The 22,464-nt window shown below is 50.9% G+C and overlaps 1 protein-coding gene across 6 annotated transcripts in view; it reads left to right on the forward strand.

Annotated features, from left to right (window-relative positions):
- Nucleotides 1-22,464, forward strand: part of MGLL (monoglyceride lipase) — a 250,014-nt gene that overhangs the window by 153,157 nt on the left and 74,393 nt on the right. For 5 of the 6 annotated variants that reach the window (XM_030307544.1, XM_030307546.1, XM_030307543.1 and 2 more), the window contains exon 3: nt 19,849-19,955. The exons of the other annotated variant lie outside the window; for it this stretch is intronic. In XM_030307544.1, coding sequence (XP_030163404.1) covers nt 19,849-19,955 — 107 coding nt within the window. The remainder of the gene's footprint in view (nt 1-19,848; nt 19,956-22,464) is intronic. 6 annotated transcript variants of the gene reach the window in all.

Genomic DNA, 22,464 nt, shown 5'->3' on the forward strand with positions numbered 1-22,464 from the left:
ACCTGTGGACTGGTAAGGGAGAGGGACCTAGACCTTTGTCTTGATCTAAGCCACTACATTTGGAGATCTCTTTCTTTTACATTGCTCAGCCTGTGCTCTAACAAACGCAGACCCATTAACAAGATTCACGTAACAGCATTATACATCGTGCTGCCGTGAACATGGGCCGCGGATGACTCTTCAACATAGTTTTCATTTCCTTTGGGCATATTTTCGGAAATGGAATCACTGATTCCTATGGTGTTTCTATTTTTAACCTTTTGAGGAAACTCCGTACTGTGTTTCTTAGCGGGCGCGCAGTTTCCATTCCCATCAGCCGTGCGCAGGGTTCTGTTTTCTCGCCATCCTCGCCACCCGTTACCACTTGCCTTTTTGATACTAGCCATTCTGACTGGTGTGAGTTGATATCTCATTGTGTTTTGATTTGCGTTTCCCTGATGATTGTGAGATTGAGCACCTTTTCATGCACCTGTTGGACATTTCGTAATCTGGAGGAAAATGTCTCACCAAAGTCTTGAACCTAGCATCTCTAAATTAAAACAAAAAACATTTTTATTGCTTGTTTATTTTTGAGAGAGAGTGGGACAGAGTGTGAGTGGGGGAGGGGCAGAGAGAGAGGGAGACACAGCATCCGAAGCAGGCCCCAGACTCTGAGCAGTCAGCACAGAGCCCGATGTGACGTCCGAACTTACGAACTGTGAGATCATGGCCTGATCTGAAGTTGGATGCTCAACTGACTGAGCCACCCAGGCACCCCTTGAACCTAGTGTCTCTAGTATGATTGGTACTGTAGGTGGCAATGCTGTGTTGTTGGGGGTGGGACAGAATACCCTGACCTCCAACCCTGACTGTTTTTCTCCACAGTGCTTAACATGGCCCCAGAATGTATTTATTTGCCAAGTATTCTGGGTCTGGCACTAGCATGAAATCTCCATAAGGGTAGGGACTTCATTTAATTCAGATGTGTCCCTAGAGCCTCAACGAGTGCATGCCCAAAGTGCTCAACAATTCTGTTAATGAAGAAATGAAGGGCTGAGAGCTGCGTGGGCCTCAAGCTGATGCCAGGCAGTCCTTCTGTTCCTTCATGTTGCATTATGGGTGTAATCATAGCAGCCTTCCAGTCTCGTGGGGCTTCATCTTTTCTAGGAAAAGAAAAAAAATACACACACACACACACACACACACACGTATTTGAAAGAAAATAGGCACTTTGGGAAATATCCCAGAACCTTGCAGGCATCTGAACTTTACTCTGCAGTTCTTACAACCATGCTTTTTAGGGTGCTTGCATTAAAATGGATGTGAGGGCAGTAAAATCAGTTGTGGCAGGAAGATAACAGCTAACCACACAAGGGACCAACAGAAAAGCTATTTCCTGTGGCACAGGATGACTGACACAGGGTGGCCTGGCTGGAGCTCTACCGGTAGGAAAACATTTTGATGTGATGCCAGCGACAACAGCCGGGGCTTTGTTGTGTGTCTTCAATGTCCGTTAATTCTCCCTGAGGGTCCTGTTGTTTTCTACCTCGCAGACGAGGAAACAGAGAATTCAGCAACTCACTCGAAGTCACAGAGTTAGGAAGGAACAGAGTCTGGATCTGAACCCAGGCCAGCTTGCTGCTGGGCATGTAAGGGACCTTGTTAGCGAGTCTGTATTTGAGTATAGGCTGAGCAATGTGAAAAAAAAGAAAAAGGTCTCCAAACTTAGATCAAGATGAAGGTCTATGTCCCTCTCCCTTACCAGTCCACAGGTGAGTCGTCTAAGCTGGAGGGTCAGTCGGCTCCCCACGGTCATTCAGGGGCCCAGGTTCCTTCCACCTTGTTTTCTACCACCTCTGAAGGTGTGGCCCCACGGCCAAACCTGGGTCATCGCCATTTCTGTGTTCCAGGCTGGGGGAAGGAGACAGAGAGCGAGCATAAGACAAGCAAGGGGGTTTAAAGTGGGTGTCATGGAAATTGCCTCTGTTGCTTCCGCTTATGTTCCATGGGCACATGTCAGTGATGTGGCCATAGAGCTACAAGGAAGCCTGGGGAATGTGGTCTCTACCTGGGCAGCCGTGTGTCCAGGTAAAATTCTATTGCTCTGGAAGGAAGGGAGGACGGAGTTGGGGGCAGTCAATTTGCAGCCTGCCATGAAGAACATATCCTGTTTCATCAACGTTAATGCTGGTCTGTTGCAAGGAAAGTGCTAGCTCTGTTCATTATCATCAGGCATGTGTGTGGTCACCTACTCACTTAATAAATGTTCTTCAGGCTTTCTTCAGGGGGCAGCTCTGTGGTGAGCAGCGTGGGAGCCACCAAGAAGCCAGATTCACTGTTTCTACCCGTGGCATAGCTAGGAGAGGAGAGATCAGCCACCAAGCACAAGGGAGCAGGGTCGACTCACGATTTCGTTCATCCATCCACTCTCATTTATTCACACGTGTGTCTTTCCAAGCAAGGACTGAGGTGGCATAACTACAGTGCTGGGCAGTTGGCAAATGCTGTTCACACACACCATCTCTCTCATCTTCTTCCCTACCCCGAGAGAGGCAGGGCAAGTTCAGAGAAGTTACATGGCCCCCAAATCACATGGCTGGCGAGGAATGGAGCCAGAATTAGGAGCCAGACCTTTAGGGTAGTGTGGTGAAATGGGCAGAGCACAAGTTCAAGGTCAGGTACATACAAGTTCTAGTTCTGACTCCTCTGCTAGCAAACAGCTTCACTTCTTGGAGCCTCAGTCTCCTCATCTTTAAAATTGGTGCCATGGTTCCTTATGTCAAAGAGTTATGTGTAAGAATCTCCTGGTGGAATGGATTAGTCTTTGGTTAAATGGATGCTTCCTAGGTAGGCACACCCTTCCCTTCTGGCTTCTTCGGGGCACTTGGTCTCTGACAATTTGTCCCGCATGCTTCATGAGGTCCTGAGAATGCACTGGGAGAACACGGAGGCCACAGACCCCAGGAAGCTGGGCAGATGGCTCTGCCCGTCCCTCCCAGTCCTTGCTTCCTTGTGGGGGTTGGCGTGCTCTTTCGTCCTGACCCTTGTTATCTGCAGTCCTGCTTCGGAACTGCTCCCGCCTCCTGTGGATCTGCCCCAGATGACTCCCAGGTGCTGCCCGTCTTGGCCACATGGTCCATGGCCTCAGCTCACTGTGGGACCCTGACCACCTCACCCTCACTGGGGCCCCGGTGGCCGGAAGGCAAAGCCTGGTGGGACAGGAAACTTTGGCAGAGTGAAGCAGCTGGGGCAGGGTGGGGTCACGGGAGGGGCTGGCAAGGTGAGGGCTGAATGGAGGAGTCAGTTGTGGGAGCAGAGCAGTGATGACTTTTAGCTGCAAACACAATAGAAGGCTGGGGTTTGTGCCAGCACAGATTTGAGTGGGAGAGGCTGGGGGCAGGGTGTCGAGCTAGAGGCTGCTGCAACCATCCAGGTCTGGGGCAGTAAGGGCGGGGGTGGTAACAGAGGGAATGGAGAGAACAGAGAGGAGAGGGGGGCTCTCGGGGAGGAGTCTGAGGGAGTTGGTCTTGGGACTCGGTGTCCGGGGGGCCAGCTGCTGGAGCCACAGGCATGGTCACAGAAGTGAGAAAGAGGCAGGAGTCCAAACTGGGCCCTCGGAGCCAGAGGAGACCCAGGACTTGGAGCTGAAAGCTGGAGGGGGCGCCCACAGAGATGAACTGCTTGTACAGCATTCCAGGAATTCACCTTGGTAAGGAATCCAGACCTGTCTTTTTATCTAAATCCAAACTTTCTTTCACCCTATGTCTAAACTCCCCTGTACTAGAAGAATAAGTTTTTCTCTGAACCTGATGAAATCCATTGGCAAACATAACCTAAGTAGCCATTCTGTGCCAGGTGCTGTTTTGCACAATGTACACAAGGGAAATTTAGGAAGATTGTCATTGACTGGCAGAAACAATAAGGAAACAGGTTATTCCAGCCCAGGGTGGTCAGGGAGTGTGACACAACTAAGCCCAGCACTGTGGGAACCCAGCAAGATGTGTGACTAATTCTGGCTCAGGGAACTTGAAAGGATGCTGTTACCCAGAAGGGTCCATCTGAACTGGGTGTTGCAGAGTGAACAGGAGCTCACCGGCAGAGAGGAGGGAGAGGGTAATCCATAATGCATGTGGTCACAGTGGTGCAAGGCAGTTCAGCACAGAAGGCTTATGATGTGCCAGACGCGCTCACACCCATCAGTAGTCAGCAAACAGGAATTAAAACCACAACAATATACTATTTCACACCCATTGAACTGGCGAATCTGAAGTCTGACATCACCAAGCGGTGGTGAGGCGAGCAGAGAAATGTTCATACCTGTAAGGAAGAATGTAAACCGGTCCCACCTCTCTGGAAAACAGTTTGTCATCACCTGCTAGAACTGAACATCTTCATGCCTTATCCGGGGACTATTACCAGATAGACACGCTAGAGACACTCTTGCCCACGAGTGCCTAGAGACATGCAAGAATGGCAACGTGACTCGTAACATGCCCAAACTGGAAACAATCCAAATGCCCCTCCATAGGAGGCTGGATAAGCGCATTATAAAATATCCTTATGGTGGAATCCTGTACAGTAGTGAAAGATGACCCTGCAGCTACACATATCCGTGTGGGTGAGCTCCCAAGGCATACGGAATAAAAGAAACAATCAAGACCCAGAAAAAAACGTCAGGATGAGTCTGTTCACACACAAGTTCAACACAGGCCAAACTAAACAGACCACTGTTTCCCTCCATACAAAAGTGGTTAAACTGTGAAGAAAAGCAGGGGCGCCTGGGCAGCTGAGTGGGTTGAGCATCCGACTTCGGCTCAGGTCATGATCTCACAGTTCATGGGTTCAAGCCTCGTGTCGGGCTCTGTGCTGACAGCTCAGAGCCTGGAGCCTGCTTCGGATTCTGTGTCTCCCTCTCTGTCTGCCCCTCCCCCACTTTCACTCTGTCTCTCTCTCCCTCAAAAATAAATAAACGTTAAAAGAGTTTTTTTTAACTGTGAAGAAAAGCAAAGCAGTGATTATCCCAGGAGTCAGGACAAGCAGTGACTTCTGGAGGGAGAAAGAGGTATACGTGCGCTTCTGTAATGCCAGTGATGTCCTGTACATGCATTGTCCATTTTTGTTATGATTATTAACCTGCATGTGTAGATTCACAATGAGAAGTCACACAGCCTTGCTGACCTGGCAACACTGACCTTGGTGTAATGGGTATAGGGGCTGGGTTGAGGCTGGAGACCAGAGTTGGAGACACATGGAGAAGGCTCTCCGGGGCAATATAAACAATAGGATGTTGTGTTGTTTTTGATTTTACGTTGTTTTCCTCATCCGGGATATTTTAGAATATCAGTGATATTCAGAATATACAACACCTTGGGTGTCTAAATAAGGAGTTGCAGGTAGCCATAATGAAAGGATGTTCTGGGTCTCCATCTTTTTGCCCTGGATTTCTGCTTTCCGAGGCCTTCCAGCTTGGAAAATGGGCTGTGTGCAGAGGAAGTCTAGACTGTTCATCGAAACATCTCGAGGAAATGTTATTTAGGAGAGATGGTGCTCTTGTCCATCGGGGGACATTTTTCTTTGCCTATAAAAAGTAAGCTTGACTGTGGGCCTAGGAGGAGACTTGGCCTTGTTCTGCTCCCCCCCAGGGCTGCTCAGGACACCCACAGGAGTGAGAGGAGCCGGCAAAGGAGAGGTTAGCAAGGAACGAGTGTCCCAGAGGCTGAGTGGAGAGCAGTCCTGGGACACATCCGCTGCAGAGAGAAAGAAGGACAGTGGGGATGGGGGGTGGTGTTGATATGGTCATGCAGCCCACAGCCCATGACGCACCGGTGACGGAGTGATGTCACATGCTTCTCTCTGCCAACCCTGACTGCAGACCCACCAGTTGCTCACAGGCTCCCATGAGGCTCTGCAGAGTGAGGAAGGCATTGCCTTCCAGAACCTCTGGGCTTAGCAGGCCGGATGAGGCAGGTATCTGGGTGGCCCAGGGAGGGGAATGCGCTAAGTGCCCAAAGAGAGATGTTAGTGGTGTGATAAATCAGGTGTTAAAATGCATCAAACTATTTATCCCCCTCTGTTTCAAGCTGGTTGATGCTGGATTTGCTTGTGCACATTTATATGGAAATGCATCATTGCTGTGGCTTGTAATTTTCTAGTTGAATAACTTCAGGGCAGGCCCACTTTGGAATTTAATTATCCTTACGCTGGGAAGGCTTTACGGCTTTGCTAAGGCTTTACTGCTCAGAAGACCAGATGACTCCAGGCATCTTGTGATACTTATCAAGGAGCACCAATGGCTTCAGTATGTTACTATTTTTGAGAGTTGTTTGATAACGTTCTTTTATGGCCCAGGAGTCAAGATGGACCGGCCTTAAACTAAATTCTGCCCAGTCACTATGGTGCCGCAGGGGAGTCTCTTGTCTGCTGGACACCTGACTAGAGCTTTTAAAGCCAGACCCTTATTTGGGCAACCCAGATGCATTGCTCCACTGTGCTCTACATGGAAGGCCCAAGCTACATGTGAAAGAGTCAACTACTGATTCGTGGAATGCAAGAGGCTGGATGCTGCAAGTAGTGATGACATCATCCTAGGGGGGAAATTGGGGATTTAAGCTACACAGAACTAGCCTTCTCAAAACCAGGGCCCGGTGGGGAATATAGTATGTGGCCGTCCAGAGTTGGGTAACTGCCGAAGGCTTACAGGCTGCCTGGGGATCAGAAGAGTAGGGAGCTGTGATTTATTAGTAATGTCTGCTCTGGACTCAGGAAGGGAATAGGGGTCCAAGTGCTATGTGTTTTTCACCTCATCACTTCTTAGATACCTCTCAGGTGCTGGGCCCTGTGCTGGGGGCTTTCTCAGATGCCCCCCCCCCCGCCATTCACTCTCAGAGTGACTTGGAAGGAAGTGGCAATGTTCTTCCTGGGGCAGCTGTTCATGGAAAGATGTTAAGGAATCAAAGGCAGGATCCAAAATGAAACATGCAGTGTGATTACGATGATAAGTTATAATTACAATTGAAAATCGTAGCTGTTAATTTATGATGAAACACCATCAGTAATGACAAGCAAAGTTTAATATATATGGAGAGAAAGAACCCAAAAGGAAGCAGAATGTTCATACTGGTTATCACTGCGTAGTGAGGTTATGGATGGATTTTATTTTCCTTTAGGCTTATCTGTATTTTTCCATTTTTTAGAATGACCCACATTCCTTTTCCGAGCATACATAAATTATGTGTGTGGGTGTGTGCATTTGAAAATGTTATATATAGAGAAAGGTTTGGTGGCATGCATTTGTCACTTCATGAATTCACCAGGCATATCAATTATTCCTTCCCAATGTATTTCTTAGTAGCTACTTAGAGTAACCCTAAACCTTTTGCTTCATCTGGACTGAAATATTTGGGCGAGAACCTTCACAGTCACCTCCCAATTTCTAACACTGAACAAATCCTGACCTTTGGAAAATGTGGCCAAAAGATGAAAAGTCACCAAGAGAGCCAAAACACGTAGCAGCCCTGAAGAGGGGCATCCTTCGAAGGAGTCACAGACACGGTCATCTTAGGAGGTAGTATTGCTACAAGAAATTTAGAAACTTGCTAATGACTTCCAGCATGATCCAGGAAGACTTGGCTTCTGTAAACTAAGAATGGACATTTTTGAAGAAGGAATCAACGGATATCTGAAAAGACTCCATGGGATCTAGAACTCTGAGCTTTTCCAGTCAGCGGGGGTTGGAGGAGGCACGTAGCCTAGCACCTGGCACAGAGACACTCAAAATATGTTGTTATAATTTTTTTCAAGTTTTATTGAAATTCGGGTAGTCAACATACAGTGTAATATTAGTTTCAGGTGTACAATATAGTGATTCATCACTTCCATACATCACCCGGTGCTCATCACAAGTATACTCCTGAATCCCCATCACCTGTTTTCACCCATCCCCCCACCCACTTGTTGCAATTTTTAAAATAAAATTATAGTTATAACAGACACACACACGTTATCTGTTTTTGAAATGATTTAGTAACTTTGGCTCATTAGGAACCCCGCTGAGTGGGGTTTTTGAAACCCTCTAGTCTGTGCAAGCCACGGTCTTCTTTCCTTGTCTGTAGACACAGGCGGGTTGCAGACCGAGCCCAGACCGTGGCAGTGAGAGCTGCCGCGCCAGCCAGGGTCCGAGGTGGCTGCTGTCTTGCCCCATGCCTGGTTCCACTCTGATTGCTTCGTTTCCCTGAGGGAACCATTGTGCTTAGCATATTGGAGCCGTTTCATCTGGCTTGCAGCTGAGGGAGTAGAGAATGCCTTCAGACTTTGGTAGGCTGATGGTCATCACTGCTCCAAGTAAAACTGTTTCAGGTACGACCCCCGGGTGGATTAAGTTCCCATCCATTTCTGACACAGGTGTGCCTGCCTGATGTGAGTCTGAGATATAAAAAACCCAAATGCACAGACCAGAAAACCAGCAGGGGACCCGGCACATAACTAAATGGCTGTCTGGAACATTCTTTGAAAGTGCAGGCCTCCTTTGCGTGTTCTCAAACAACTTGACTCGTATAACCCTGACGTGCACATAAGGGGGAAAGGAAGGCCCAAAGAAGGACACCAGCATTTAGGCAGGTGCAATGCTAGAAATTCTGAGAACATTGTCATTTAAACTTCAAAACTCCTGTGCACGGCATGGATGATTCTTCTTCCTTTACAAGTAAGGCCCGCGAGGCAACAAGTGACTTTCTCAAAGACCAAAGGTAGGGTTTGGCCCATGCCGGTATTGAAATGCCCTGGTTCTGGGTCCTGGGAGGAGGCTGGGCGTGGGATAGTCAAGGAGCTCATTTGACAGCATAACATATATAAAGTGCTCAGCTCCACAAATAAGAATTTCTCTGCTTTCGTGGGATAGCTAAGTGACACGCAGTTTCAATGCAAACATAAAAACAACCAAATGTCACTGCGTGGAATAGCCAGGATGTGAAGTTTGAACTGTGGCTGGGCTGTGGCTACTGTGGAGGCTGCAGATTCTTCGCAGAGCTCTTTAAAAGAGGGTGCATAGACAAAAAAAAAGAAAAAAAGGAAGATGGGGGAGGGGTGCCTCTCTAGTTCCTGGGGCAGGTGGGACACAGTATGACCTTACAGACTCTTGTAGGATTCTGATCTTTTCAACGGTCCACAAACAATCTCCTGATGGGAGGTGGAGCTCAGAACATGGCGAACGTGGGAGTAAAGCTGAGTGGCCTCCACTTTTGCCTGTCTTCTGTCTCTGGGAGCATTTTGGTATTGAGAGGGCATGCTTCATCGAAAAGGAGAGGAAGACAGGCCAGGTGCTCAGCCAGCCAACCCTAAGTGTGTACTTCGGGGACCCCGGCAGGGCTTTCCAGTGGGGAAGGGAAGAGTGGGTGGCATGGAGGCCCAGGGCCTGGGTCACATCAGAGCGGGTAGCAGTGTTCTCGCCCCCATAGTGGGCCTCAGGGGTAAGTGGGGCGTGAGGGAGCACTTACAGGAGGAGTGCAGGCTTCAGACCCATATCACACAGGAAACGGGCTGTCAGACCAAAGTGGGGCAGAGTAGGGGCACTGAACCAGAGAACCAGGCATTCAGTCGGGAGTGGAGTGGGGAGGCTGTGCTGCGGGCCACGGGGAGGTGAGAGTTGTTCCCACTCTGACCTCCCTTCATGAAGCAGTGGAACTGTCTTATTCATGGGATCCTTAGATGAATTGACACGTAGCTGGTCTAGCAGGTCATTGATGAATGAATGAATGACTCAGTGCATTTATTTCAGGGTTGTAAAAATAGAAGCAGATCTCCGGCAGGTAATCTCCAGCCAGTCTTGCCGGTGGGGGGTGGGGGGGGGGTTACTAATGTCCTCTGTGGAGGCCTCTTCAAACACAAGCCATTCATAGCCCATCGCCCCTTAAGAACACAAAGAGCACCCCATTTCCCTCGGAATTTAACATCCCGGGTAAGAAAGAGTGTCCTCCAATCAAATTTTCCTCCCTTGCAGATCGCCATTTAACATCTCCGTGCTTATTCCCTAATTTGTAAAATGGCGTGGAATAGTAAGTACCGGTTAGATCCCGCGTGGTGAGTTAATACCATGAACTCACGTGGACGGCAGGGGCTATTGACCTGATCCTCAGGACCCTGGGAAGTAGGCTCTGTTGTTGGCGCCCATTTCACAGATGAGGAGACTGAGACTGAGAGAGGCTGAGTCCCTTGTCTGAGGCCTGTGGGGCTAGTGAGGGCCAGACTCAGGATCCAAGTCCAGAGTGACTCCCAGGCTCCAGCCCACCTCACGCTGCCTCTTCGTGTATATCCGTTAGCACTGCTGTTGCTAATCAGGAGGAGACTGGCTTTATCTGCTTTCTGTGCTCTGTACTGAATGTCTTCTCTGCTTAGACAAGCTCTTCTGTTTCAGTGTTATGATAATGAATGAATGAATGAATGACATTTGGGGCTTCAGACAGCAGCATTTGAGGTAAATATACTTGACACAGAGCTGTTCTGGGTTTGGGGTTGTGAACATTTCAAAAGGTATATTAAGTGAAAAAATTCTTTTTTTTTTAAGTTTATTTATTGTTGAGAGAGAAAGAGACAGAGCGTGAGAAGGGGAGGGGCAGAGACAGAGGGAGATACAGAATCTGAAGCAGGCTCCAGGCTCTGAGCTGTCAGCACAGAGTGGGGCTCAAACCCATGAACCATGAGATCGTGACCTGAGCCGAAGTCGCATGCTTAGCCAACTGAGCCACCGAGGCGCCCCTTAAATGAAAAAATTCTTAAGGAAACTTTCTCTGTGGTCTTTTAAAGTGTTTTAATTTCATTTTCTCCTTGGAAAATACCTCTATTGAAGATCCGCCTTTAAAAAAAATAAATAACTAGGATGGGGCTGGGTTTCAGAGATGAGTAATCTAATTGCCACTGCATTCCTGAATCTTGAATTTGCCTTCCAGCCTTAGGTATGTCCCTCTGGGTTGTCACATCCTAGCGCAGAAACTTTCAGTGCCTCCAAGTCCCTGGAGGATGTAATCAAGTTCTATTCCTGCATCTGGGGCCCCCTGCAGTGTGACTACTGTCCCCGCTCTGTTGAGCTTTGCTCCTGCCCCTCCTTCCTCTGGGCCACCCCCTTCCTTGGAGTGTCGGAGTCTGCCTGGGCACCCTGGTACCTCTTATGGGTCCTCTATCACCTTGAATGCCCAGTTCAGGTCCTTCTCACCTGTCTTCATTCTCCTGTTCCTTTGGGCCAAGAGCAGTCCCGGGCGCTTGACTGAAGTCTGCGTATCCATTGCAGACAACAGAAACCTCCTTAGCAGGGCAAGGTGAAAGGGCATTTACGAGGGGGAATCTGGCGCTTTCAAAATAGTTGGAGGGGCTGCAGGAGTGGTCTGTAGGCCTCCAGGAATGCCCCCCTGACTGTCCCAGCCCACGTTTGTGTCTGCCTTCTCAGAGCCCCTTCCTTCACTTATTCATTCATTCACTTATTCATTCATTCATTCATTTATGGAACAGAGGCCATCCTAGCTTCTAGGGACAAGACACAGGATGAATCAATAAAACATGGTCCTTGTCCTCAAAGAACTCATGATCTACTCACACTAGATGCTGATGAGTACTGGATAAAAGAGATGTGAACAGAGTGTTATTAGGATCTCAGGAGGGAGCTACTAACTCAGCCTGGGGAGGTGGGGGGCACCAGGCAAGGTTTCCGAGTTCATAGAGAGCAAGGATGGAACTTGAGCCAGACCACAGGCATGGGCAAAGATGGCCAGCTAAAGAACAAGATGTCCTTCTTTGATTGGTGGACAGGCTGGGGCAGGAGGCCAGAGGGATACGCTGGTCAGGGCGAGGAGCCTCTGGGGACTGCCTGACCGTGCACTGTGACATGCCTGCGCAGCATCTTCCTCTTGTTATGCAATCGCACAGTGGTCAAGAATGTGCACGTGAGAGCCAGCCTGGCTGTGCTCAGGTTCTGCTGAGTTCTCAACCTCCTGGCTGTGTGACCTCAGGCAAGCTGTGTAGCCTCTCTGGGCCTGACTTTTCTCATTAGAAAAATGGAGAAAACAGACGTACCCGCCTCATGGGGTTGTTGTGAGGGTTAAAATGATTTAGCGCATAACACACTTAGGCCCATATCTAGCCAAAGTAAATATCAGCTGTCAGCACTGGCTATTATGTAATGCCTGACTGTGCACCAAGCATCCTGCCGGGTTCTTTTCCATAAATTCTCTCAATCAACCCTCACAAAGACCCTGTGAGCTAGGCGTTATTGATCTGTTTTACAAATAAGAGGTCTATTTCTAGCTCCCCCTATGAAATTTTAGACCCCTTCGCGGGTTTTGTTCTATTCCCGTCCCCGCCGCACACTATTTGTGCTGCGGGAGCCCTGCCAGAGACGGAGGGGAACAAAGTCATCCTGGCACTGTGGAATAGCAGGGGAAACAGTTACATTTGGATTCCAGCAGAGCCTGTCAGGATTCTGCTTTAGTTATGGGAAAGGGGTCCAGCTCAGCCTCTCAGTCCCACTCACAGGCCTGATGACAAACGTGCCGGGTGAATTTTTTTTTAAAGTCAGAAAATTTGGCAGTAGGGAGTCTGGTGGATGTGGATGATGGAATGAGCCACCCGGGTGCCTGAGTGGGATGCCTTGGGGATAAGTGAGAACTTACAGCAGGCGCTGCCCCCAGAACAGGCCAGCAGATGCCCTCCCCCCACTTCCCTTGAGGGCATCATGAGGGTCTGTGGGGCTAACGTCCTTCCCTCCCTGGGTCGGATGCCCCCACCTTGCCATCTGAGCTGCTGCCTGGTGGTAGGAACGTCCACGGTGCTCACCCGACAAACGGGTTTCCTCCCACAAATCCTGGGCTTCCGGAATTTTCCTATGTCTTCAGTTGGGCATTCAGCTCTTCCTTTAATGAAGCTTGCCGTTGCTTTGGAGAGGGCAGGCCGGAAAGAGCCTAATGTTTTCTACTCGGCACCAGACTATGCTAAGTGCTTTAGGTGGGTTCATTTCCACCTCCTGACAGCCTTGTGCGGGAGGTGTTGTGACCTCCTCTGCAGGTGTGCACTTAGAGGGGAAGCTGTCCCAGCCAAGTCCACGGTCCTGTACGTAACAGATGGGGGCATCCTTCGTAGAGGTGAATGTTTTTATTCTAGCACCGGACCCTCTCTTTCAAGCCATTGGTGGCTGCAGGCCTGTTTTCCCCTACCCCCAACCTTCCAGGGGTCCCTACACAGTGTGGGCCCGTGAATAGGCCTCACTTTCTGGGGAGTGAGCAGGCAGAGTGGATGGCTGGAAAGGCAGAGGCCTCACCCTTGGACTGCAGAGCCCTTCAGCACACCTGCGCATACTCTCTCATTTCATCTCAAAACCCCAGGGCAGAGGCGCTGTGTCCCCATTACACAGGTGGAGAAACTGAGGCCCGCACCCATCCAGGAGCCAGTTCCTGGGAGCACTGGAGTGTAAAGCCAGGGCTCTAGACCGCAGGTGGACCGTCTGTGTGAGCAGAGGAAACAGCTTCATGGCAGGCAGTTACAGAGTGCCAGGAAGACCCAAAGCTTCCAGACACGTTTGGTCATTTATGTGACACTGTACTGTCTGGGGTTGGAGGTGTCGGGAGTATCCCCATTTGACAGGTGAGCAAACCGAGACCTAGAAAGTTGAGTCGCTGAAACAATGAACAAGCAAAGGAATAAAGGGAGAAACAGTTTTTTGATGGAGGGGACATTCCACTTTGTCGGGCCTGGGCATGGTCACACCAGCCCCGGTTTATAAATTCTGAGAAGTTCTGCGGCATTGTTCATCTCAAGGGCTGCATATGCTTTACTGGGAGCTGCCCCACCTCCCAGGGCTGGATGCCAGGCAGGCCATCTGCTCCTGGGGCTGGGCCTCCCCCTCTGACAGTCATTGCCTTCTCCCGGAACGACTGTCTCCCAATGGGCTGCAGCCATTAAAGAAGTTCCAGGAAAAAGATCTTCGCCAGCCTCTTCTGCAACCTAATTTCTGCCGCCGTGGGTATTGCCTTGTCTGCATAAATGGCCCTGCTAATTTTCTGCTGCTGTTCTCTGTGGAGGTTGCAGAATGCCAGGGGAGGGCGGGAGCGAGGGAACCGCTTTGCCCGGCACCTGCTGAGAGCCCAGCCTGCAGGTTCCTTGACAGACATCATCCCTCATCTCTCCCTCCATTCTCCACAGCGGCCCTGGAAGCTTCAAAAAGTCAGATCCATTCGCGGCTCTGCTCTGAGCCATCCTCTGTAAGGAGAAACCCCTCCCGTTCCTTGCTCCTGGGACCCTACAGGCTCTGGCTGCCTCCCTTCTCAGAGTTGATCTCAGGCCCCTGGCCCTGCAGCCAGGGTCCTAGATGCTGAGACCTTCTTTTTGCTCCTGGGATCCATTGCACACCTGTGTTGCCCTGGGCAGGACCACGCCCCTTGATGCCTCCCATCCATCCACACCCCTGACTTCTCTCTTTCTCAGCCGTCAGTTCTCAGCTTACACACTGAAAGAGCCCTTCCGGGTCACTCCCTCCTGTCCAAATAAGGCTCCCTGTGGTCCCTTCTCTCTGTGTCCAAGGCACTCGTCACAGTACACGCCCGCAGGTGTATCCTCTGCGGAGCGTCTGTCTGTCTTTCTCGCCGGACTGTGAGCTGTGTGAGGGCAGGGACAATGCTGTTTCTCCCTCTGTGGGTCCCCGGCGCCTGGCACCTGATAAGCTGTGAGTCGGTACTCCTGGACGGCCTCAGTCAAGGTCCCCTGTTGCTGCCACCCTGCAAGTGTGGGCTGGGAGCCAGTGGGTGGCTTGTGCGGGGCCACGCGTGGTGACGCCGGGACTCGAGCCCGGTCATCCTGGCTTCAGTGTGTCCTGTTGACAGCCTCCCAGCAGCCTTGGCGTTTATTTCACCACGTCTCGGTTCCTTACTGCTGGCTGCGTTCAGAGCAGAAGTATAATCGCCACAGCTTGTGAAACCCCAGACAAGAAGTTCCAAGTGGAGGTCAGCATCCCGCGGCAGACAGTCTCGGGCTGGGGGTTTCCCTTCCCCCAGAGACACAAAGCCTAAATGCACATGGCTGGGGGTGTGGCTGGGGGTGTCCAGGGAGACAAGGTGGGGGCGCTGCGAGGGGTGGGACCTGGGGGCGGGCCAGCGACAGGGGAGCAGATGAGCAGACAGTGGCCACACGTACAGCAGGTATGTTGGGGGGTGGGGGGAGGAAGGTCTGACAAGGGGAGCAGGTGTGACCTGACAGGTGAGGTGGACGAAGCAGTGGAAAACCCGAGGCCAGGAAAACCTGGCTTCCCAAGGCCCCTGCCCCTGGGCCTGAACTCCGACTTGGGGGGCTGCAGGGGGCGGAGGGATCCGGGCCACAGGGGTCCTCCGATCTGTCAACAAATCCGTACTAAGCTCCTGCTGTGCACCAGCATTTTCCCTGGCTGAGGATATAGCAGTGAGCAATGTAGACGACACCCCTGTCTTCGTGGAACACATTCCAGCTGGGTGGGTGGGTGGGGGCAGAAGGGAACCTGGTGGTGGACAAGTGGTTTTGGACAGTCACAAGTCTCAAGGGACTCTTTCCACTGCAGCGGTCACAGAAGGCCTGAGGTCCACACGGCAGTGCAAGCCATCGTGCACAGATCGGGAGGGGTCCCCAGCAGATGCCTCAGCAGGGGCAGAGGCTCTGAGGTGGGAGTGGGCTTGCTAGTGGTTTGCGTGCCCTTCAAGTCTGTGTTCGGTGACGGCACATTAACCTGAAGTCAGCCATGAGAGAGCGTTTACACTGTGGAAACTGGCAAACCGGGACCCCCCACCCCAGTTGTTAAACATTTAGCAGCGCACCCCAGTTGGCATGTCTGAGCGTTGGAAAGGAGGCCACAGGCAGAGGGGAGGGGGGGAGGTGAGGATGTCATCACAGAGGCAATAGCTTTGTTCTCTTGCAGCCAGAAGTCTCTGAAGGGTTTAAGGCAGAGGAGTAATGTGATTTGATTTTCACTTTGCCAGACAGATCCTACAGAACAAAGACTTGGGTCCAGGGAACAGTTAGGTGTGGGGAGGGGGAGGGGAGACCTAATTATCAGAACTGGGGCCCAGGCAAGAGCTGAATGCATAAACTAAGCGGAACCCCACTTACCACGGGGGCAGCTGAAGACCAGAAAGAGGCCACTTGTCCAAACGTGTGTCTGCTGAGATGGCTGGTCTGGTTCAGGGATGGGGGCGGGGGGGGGGGGGGGGGCAGGGAGGGGGCTAAGCCTGCAGATGCTGCATCATCCATGCAGACAAGGACTGAAGAAGCCTCTGCTCCCTGCAGTAGGTCAGTTCGCTTTGTTTCCAAAGGAAAGGCAGCAGCGAACTCTGACAGCCTGTATATCTCTACAGATAGAACGTGTGGTTTGCCCGGCATGTTCCCTGGGCAGATAAGTGGCTCCAAAGTGGCTGTAAGCCTCCAGGCCATTAGCTGCATTCTTGCCACTGGCTGAGCAGTACGGTTGCCCAAGCCGTGCACTGTGATGACTGCAGGTGCTTCCGCATGTCAGAACCACCGGGGAGCTTTTCCTACCCCAGACCAGTTAAACCCAGAGGTTCTCTGGGGGCAGGACCTAGCCTCCGCATTTTTTAAAGCACTCCAGGCGACTTCAAGCTGTAGGCAAAGTTGAGAACCACTGGATTAGAAGAAATTTCTGTAGAGTCAGAGGCCAAGTATTTTTCCACATCATATCTCAGAGGTAGACTATTAACAAGCAATCCCAGGCATAATGACAGTGCCTTATGCCACTGCTTTGGGCACTAAGGGAAACCCTGAAGGCCTCTGCCACCAAGCCGGCCCTGACCGCAGTTGGGGGGGGGGGGGCGGGTGGCTGACCCAGCTTGATCGCTTGTTCGTGTGCATTAACTGTGGTCTGAATTAATACAGCAGCTGCCGCATCCCCAAAGGATGTGAAAGTGCTTGTGTCATCCCTTCTGGAAGCCCTTCTGCAGATGGGAGAGGACTATTTAGAGGTTCTGGCCATGCCCCTCAGTAGCTAAGGGGAAACCCCCCAGCCAACCCCAGAAGCGTCAGCTGGACAGGTGTAATCTGCCCAGATTAACGTCTGATCAAGAGCAGGTGGCCAGATGTTCCGAGGAGCAACGGAGACGGTGTGAAATGTTTCTCTTGTATTTTTAGGAAATGGGCAGGGAGGACAGATGCCAAAGGCAGATGAGGTTAACGCTGGTATTTTGCACACTGTTCAAAGAATAAAACGTGTAGCCTGGTGAAATAAGCCCGTGCACTTCTGTCCCTGCACAACCTGGCGAGTGGAGCTGTCGAAAGAAACGGGCTTTTGAGTGAGGTGTTCATTCCCTTAACATACATCCGCCTGCCCCTCTTCAGTGCCACCGGGGCCTGGGCTACAGCACTGGTTCCGCCAGAAGAAGGTAGACACGTCTCCTGGACTCTTGAGCCGACCTTAAAGTGGAGGAGAGAGCCAGGAACCAAGAAAGCAAGTGAATTGCAAAACAAGGGCAAACTGTGATGTGCAGTTACAAACCAGTGCAAATAATGGCAGAACGTGCTGTGTGGTGAGGGGCCAGTGGGGGTCAGAAAGGCCCAAGGGAGGGAGGCCACCCCAGGTGGGGTGGAGAAGAGGCCTCTTCGAGGTGATGTCTGTGTGAGGAGCAACCAGGGGAGATCTGGGGGCGAGCATTCGGGAGAGGGGACTGGCAAGGCCCCAGGTCCTGAGGCGGGAAGCACCAGGCGCTGCCAAAGAATGACTGCCGGCCCCTCGTGAGGACAGGGAGGTAAACGGGGGAGGTGGCCATAAGGAGTGTGGAGGCAGGCAAGGGACGGGTGACTTGTGCTCTGAGCCTGCTGGTGGCTGACCAGTGGGAGACCTGAAAGCCGGAAGTCACGTGCTGTGATCTGTATTTGCTGTGTGACTTGGGCAATAAATTTCACTTCTCTGATTTGCATTCTCAGCTACAAAGAAATCAAAGCCTCAGACGACTGTAAGGGTTAGAAATCTCGTGTGTGGGGTTAACGGAGGAACTGACGTACCGTAAATGCTCAGGAAGATGGCAGCTGTTTTCCCCCCTTCCCCCTTCTCCCCCTCTTCCATCTCTACTCCTCCCAGCCCCACTCCCTCTCCACCACTCCTCCCCCTCCCTCACTTTTGGCAGAAACTGGATGGGTGTTGCTCACAGCGTTCACTCCTAGCCCGAAGGGGAATCTAGCATCCTATGGGGCTTATGCCAAGAATATGAGTCTTGACAACTGTCTGTTTGAGAATCCAAATGCCCTTTCATCAACCCCCACCATGGCCAGGCCGACTCTGGCTAGTGGAGAAGCTGGGATGAGTCACAGCACGGTAGTGGTAGTGTTTGGGTCCCAGAGTCACCCTGCCACACTGAAGGCTTTCCGGGGTGACAGGGTGCCCAGCCAAGCTCTGCTTCCAGATCCCGGGGCTTCTCCTGCACAGATCATAGGTGCAAAATACAGCCGTTTCTTTCAACACCTCGCAGCCTTCATTCGTTCGTTCAAAACAGCGTTTGCAGAATCTCCACCATGAGCCCCAAAGTGTGCTATCTACTAACGCTAAAAGCAAGGGAGACATGACGTCTTTGCATGTCCTGGAGAAGGTCATAACTGGTGGTGGAGGGAGGCAGAAAGCAGCGCCCGTCCTTGCGTTAACAGAGGGATCGCAGGATCCCCGAGGAGAGAGGAGACTTCGCAGAGCCAGTTGGGGGCTGTAAAACCTTTCACAGAAGAGGGGAACCTTCAGGCTGGGTCTTGAAGTAAGGGGAGGAGTTTGCCAGACAGATAAGGGGGGAAGAGAATACAAGGCACGCACATAATACAAATTCCAGCTGCCTGTGGAAGGATGGGTATTTAAATAAACTATTACACACAAACACGGAGAGCTGTATGTCAGTTAGGGTTCTTCTCCTCACAAGTACAGAAAACCCAGTGACCTACCTCAACAGCATAGCAGAAGGCAGGGATGGGGGAGAATGCTGGTTTCAGGCCGGGCTGGATTCAGGACTCAAGCAACAATATCAGGACGTGGGGTCCCTTCTTTACATGGCTCTCTTCTGTTGGGTTGACTCATCCTCTGTTTTTGCCGGACGACTGGAGCCCCTCGAGGCACACAGTCTCTGTGGCTCACACCTGGCGGGAAGCTGAGGGTGCCTTCTCCTGCCTACCTGAGCCAAAGCTCTGGGGTCTGCTCTGATGGGAGCCAGCCAGCTTGGCTCGAGTCACCTGCCTGTCCCCGAGACAGGCCGTGTCCTGATTGGTTGAGGTCTGGGTCGCCTGGGCAGCTGGCTTGGAGGAAGCTGCCACGTGCGCTGTGCCCAATGCGTTGGCATAAAGTAGCTCCTTGACCCTCACGAGCCCTGCTCCTCTGCCAAGGGAGATACTGTTTTACAGGCGAAGGAGTGAAACATTGTGGGATGGGTACTTGGCCGGAGAGTTCACAGGAGAGCCGGAATTTGAGCTCCATTCCATATAGCCCTGAAGCCTAGCATTTTTTTTTAATTACAAAGATTTTTTTAATGCTTATTTATCTTTGAGAGAAAGAAAGCATGAGTGGGGTAGGGCAGAGAGAGAGGGAGACACAGATTCTGAAGCAGTCTCCAAGCTCTAAGCTCCAAGCTCTGTCTGCACAGAGCCCAATGCAAGGCTTGAACCCACGAACCTTGAGATCATGGCCTGAGCCGAAGTTGGATGCTTAACCCACTGAGCCACCCAGACGCCCCGCCCTGAAGCCTAGCATTTTAGAGCAGTGCCCTTTCCCTCATGCATTTAGGTGGAGATTCAGTCTCCAGCTCACTGGCATCACGAAAGCTCTGTGCTCAAGTTCAAGCTGTGCTCAGTGGTCCACCACCTTCCTAACCGGGCTCCCTCTCACCCCCGCAGGGCCCTCATCTTTATGTCCCATGGAGCCGGGGAGCACTGTGGCCGCTATGACGAGCTGGCTCAGATGCTGGTGGGGCTCGAGCTGCTGGTGTTCGCCCACGACCATGGTGAGTACCCCCGGGGGGGACAGGGCCCGCGCTGCCGGCCGGTGCCTGACAGTTTGGGAACTCCCTCTCCTATCACCTCTCCTCCTCTGTTATTCTCTTGTGAATCCTGCAGTGACACTGGGAAGAGATGTTCTCCATGAGTGTTTCTGGGTTAAAAAAAAAAAATCATTATGTAAACAAAAAAAAGATGTCTGACCAGCAGTTTCTGTTGAGTCTGGGATTGAATGCAGGCTGATTAGAAATCTCCACTGAAAGAAACCAAAGTCAGAATCTGTTTATATAGGAACTTGCCCCAGGCCAAGGAATCCTCTCTTGCATTCATAAAGCACTTTCGGTACAAAATGGGCCCTGGTCTTCTCCCAAGGGACTTCAGATGGATGTGATGTAGTCGGTGCAAGTACAGTTCAACCCCAGTTTAACCACAAGATGTTTACAAAGCATTTCAAACCAGGAGAGCAGGAAAAGTCTCAAAGGACATGCGGTCACACACAAGAAAACCCCAAACACACATGCACGTGCGCACACATGCGTGCACACACATATAAATACACAGGCAGGCACATGTACACACACACACACACACACACACGTCCCCAGGCCGATTCTTCGATCCTTTGCCCTATAACAAAATCCACCATAACCGTCAAAAGGCCATGTTTATTGCCTAACTCAATATGGCACGCCTTCATCATTTTTGTGACTTCCCTCATGGCTCGGAAGTCTCCCAGCTTAGATCTTTCTTTGCCGAACAGTCTTTAAAATGAAGCGTTCCCTGTGACTGAACGTGGTGATTTCTCCACAACTGCGATGTAGAAATCCATTATCCCGGTCCAGATCCAGCCATGCGGCTTCTGTTTTATGTGATTTGAAAATAGATAATTAAGTGACATTGCTGAAAAGAGGGAGAGGGGGTCAGTGACAGGGCCCAGGAGTCCTTGCAAAAGGGAGGGAGAGCGTATCAGTACAGAGAGACGCTGAGAAGCTTGCTGGGGCACTTTGTGGATACCAGACTGCAAACGTGGTTTACCAAGAGCCCTTCTTAAGCCATATATGCTCGAGCGTCCTTGTAACAGAGACTGTTGACTGAATTCTTCCTTATTATGGTTGTAATGTTCTTTGGTGCTTTGCAAATGGTCCCAGTAATATTTGTGAGGCTGTTTGAGATGTGATGTTTGAGGACTAACCCGATTTTCACGATGGGGACGGTGTCATTATTAACTTTGGCACTTTCCACAGTGTGTGAAGGCCCAAGTTAGGAATGCCTTTCTTCCCGTTGTCTTTGTCTCTGTTAAAATCTGTCGCAACCATCGTCTCCAGCTTCAAACTGAACAACGGAGGGACATTCTGAAAGCAAAGAATAATTAATTATACCCTGCAAACATTGAATACCTCCAACCAGAGTCTCACGTCTCTGTTGTGAGTCTTGGAGTCAAGTTACCTTCTTACAAGCTCCCCCTTGGCCACATCTGTGGGAGCGAGTACCTGTGGTGCCTGACTTATTTTGCCTGACTGTGGAACTTTGGAAAAAGGCTTCCTTTTCTGAGTAAAAGGAGACGAGAAACAGCCCACCTTTCGATGTCTCCAGAATAGCATCTAGGATTGAGGCATAGCTCTCTGTGGTGTTCTAAATATAGTTCAAAACCGGTTGTTTATATTCACCTGTTTTAAGTTCCTTGGTTTATCGGTTTCTTCCAGTGACTCATTGGAAATATCTCCGGCAAGTGCCAAAGGGGAGGTGTTTTATTCAAGAAACGAACCCAGTTGAATGTGTGTGTGGCTTGGGTGGTCATCTACAGACGAAAGTGACTGTGGCTTCCTTGGTAGGAGAAAGCCGTGTGGATGGGCCTTCATGGCGGGGTCTTGTGCAGGCTGGAGAAGTGGATATGTGCTTAGTGATCTGTGCTTTATTCCTTCTTGCTGAGAAATGCGGAGGAGGAGGGATTTGAACCCAGAATGAAGATTCTAAAGCCTTGCCTCCTTTATGACAAGATACGGATGATATACCAGGCATGAATACATGCAGGGACATATACAGCCTTCATTCTTTCCAACATAACTTTTAAATTTAAATGGAGCATAGGTGGGGAGAATGTCAGGCATTTACTGGGCCGGCTGGAGGTACACAAAGGGTTTAAAAATGCAGGGCTGAGAAAGACTGTTCAAGGGCTCATGGTCTCTCCAGGATGAGGCCGCAGCCCCCATGTGTTCAGGCACACTGCCATCCTGCACTCCCGTGCATCGTCACCCCAGACTGTTAGAACCTTCACCCCAGAAAGCAAGAGGGCTCAGGCGCACACAATACCTGGGTCCCTGTCCCCGCTAGACTGTGACTCCAAGATCGCAGAGACCTTACTGAACCATTCCAAGCCTCTGTTTTCTCATCCACCAAATGGGTGAGGCAGTGCTGTAATACACCAAGGGTTGTTGGGAGAGAATGCATGTAGAGGGCCCAGCAGAGGGTGGAAACTTCTTCCCCTTCACTCTGCCCACCCCAAAACCCCCTCCAGCC

Source organism: Lynx canadensis, chromosome A2 (genome assembly GCF_007474595.2).
Source record: "Lynx canadensis isolate LIC74 chromosome A2, mLynCan4.pri.v2, whole genome shotgun sequence".
Classification (NCBI taxonomy): domain Eukaryota; kingdom Metazoa; phylum Chordata; class Mammalia; order Carnivora; family Felidae; genus Lynx; species Lynx canadensis.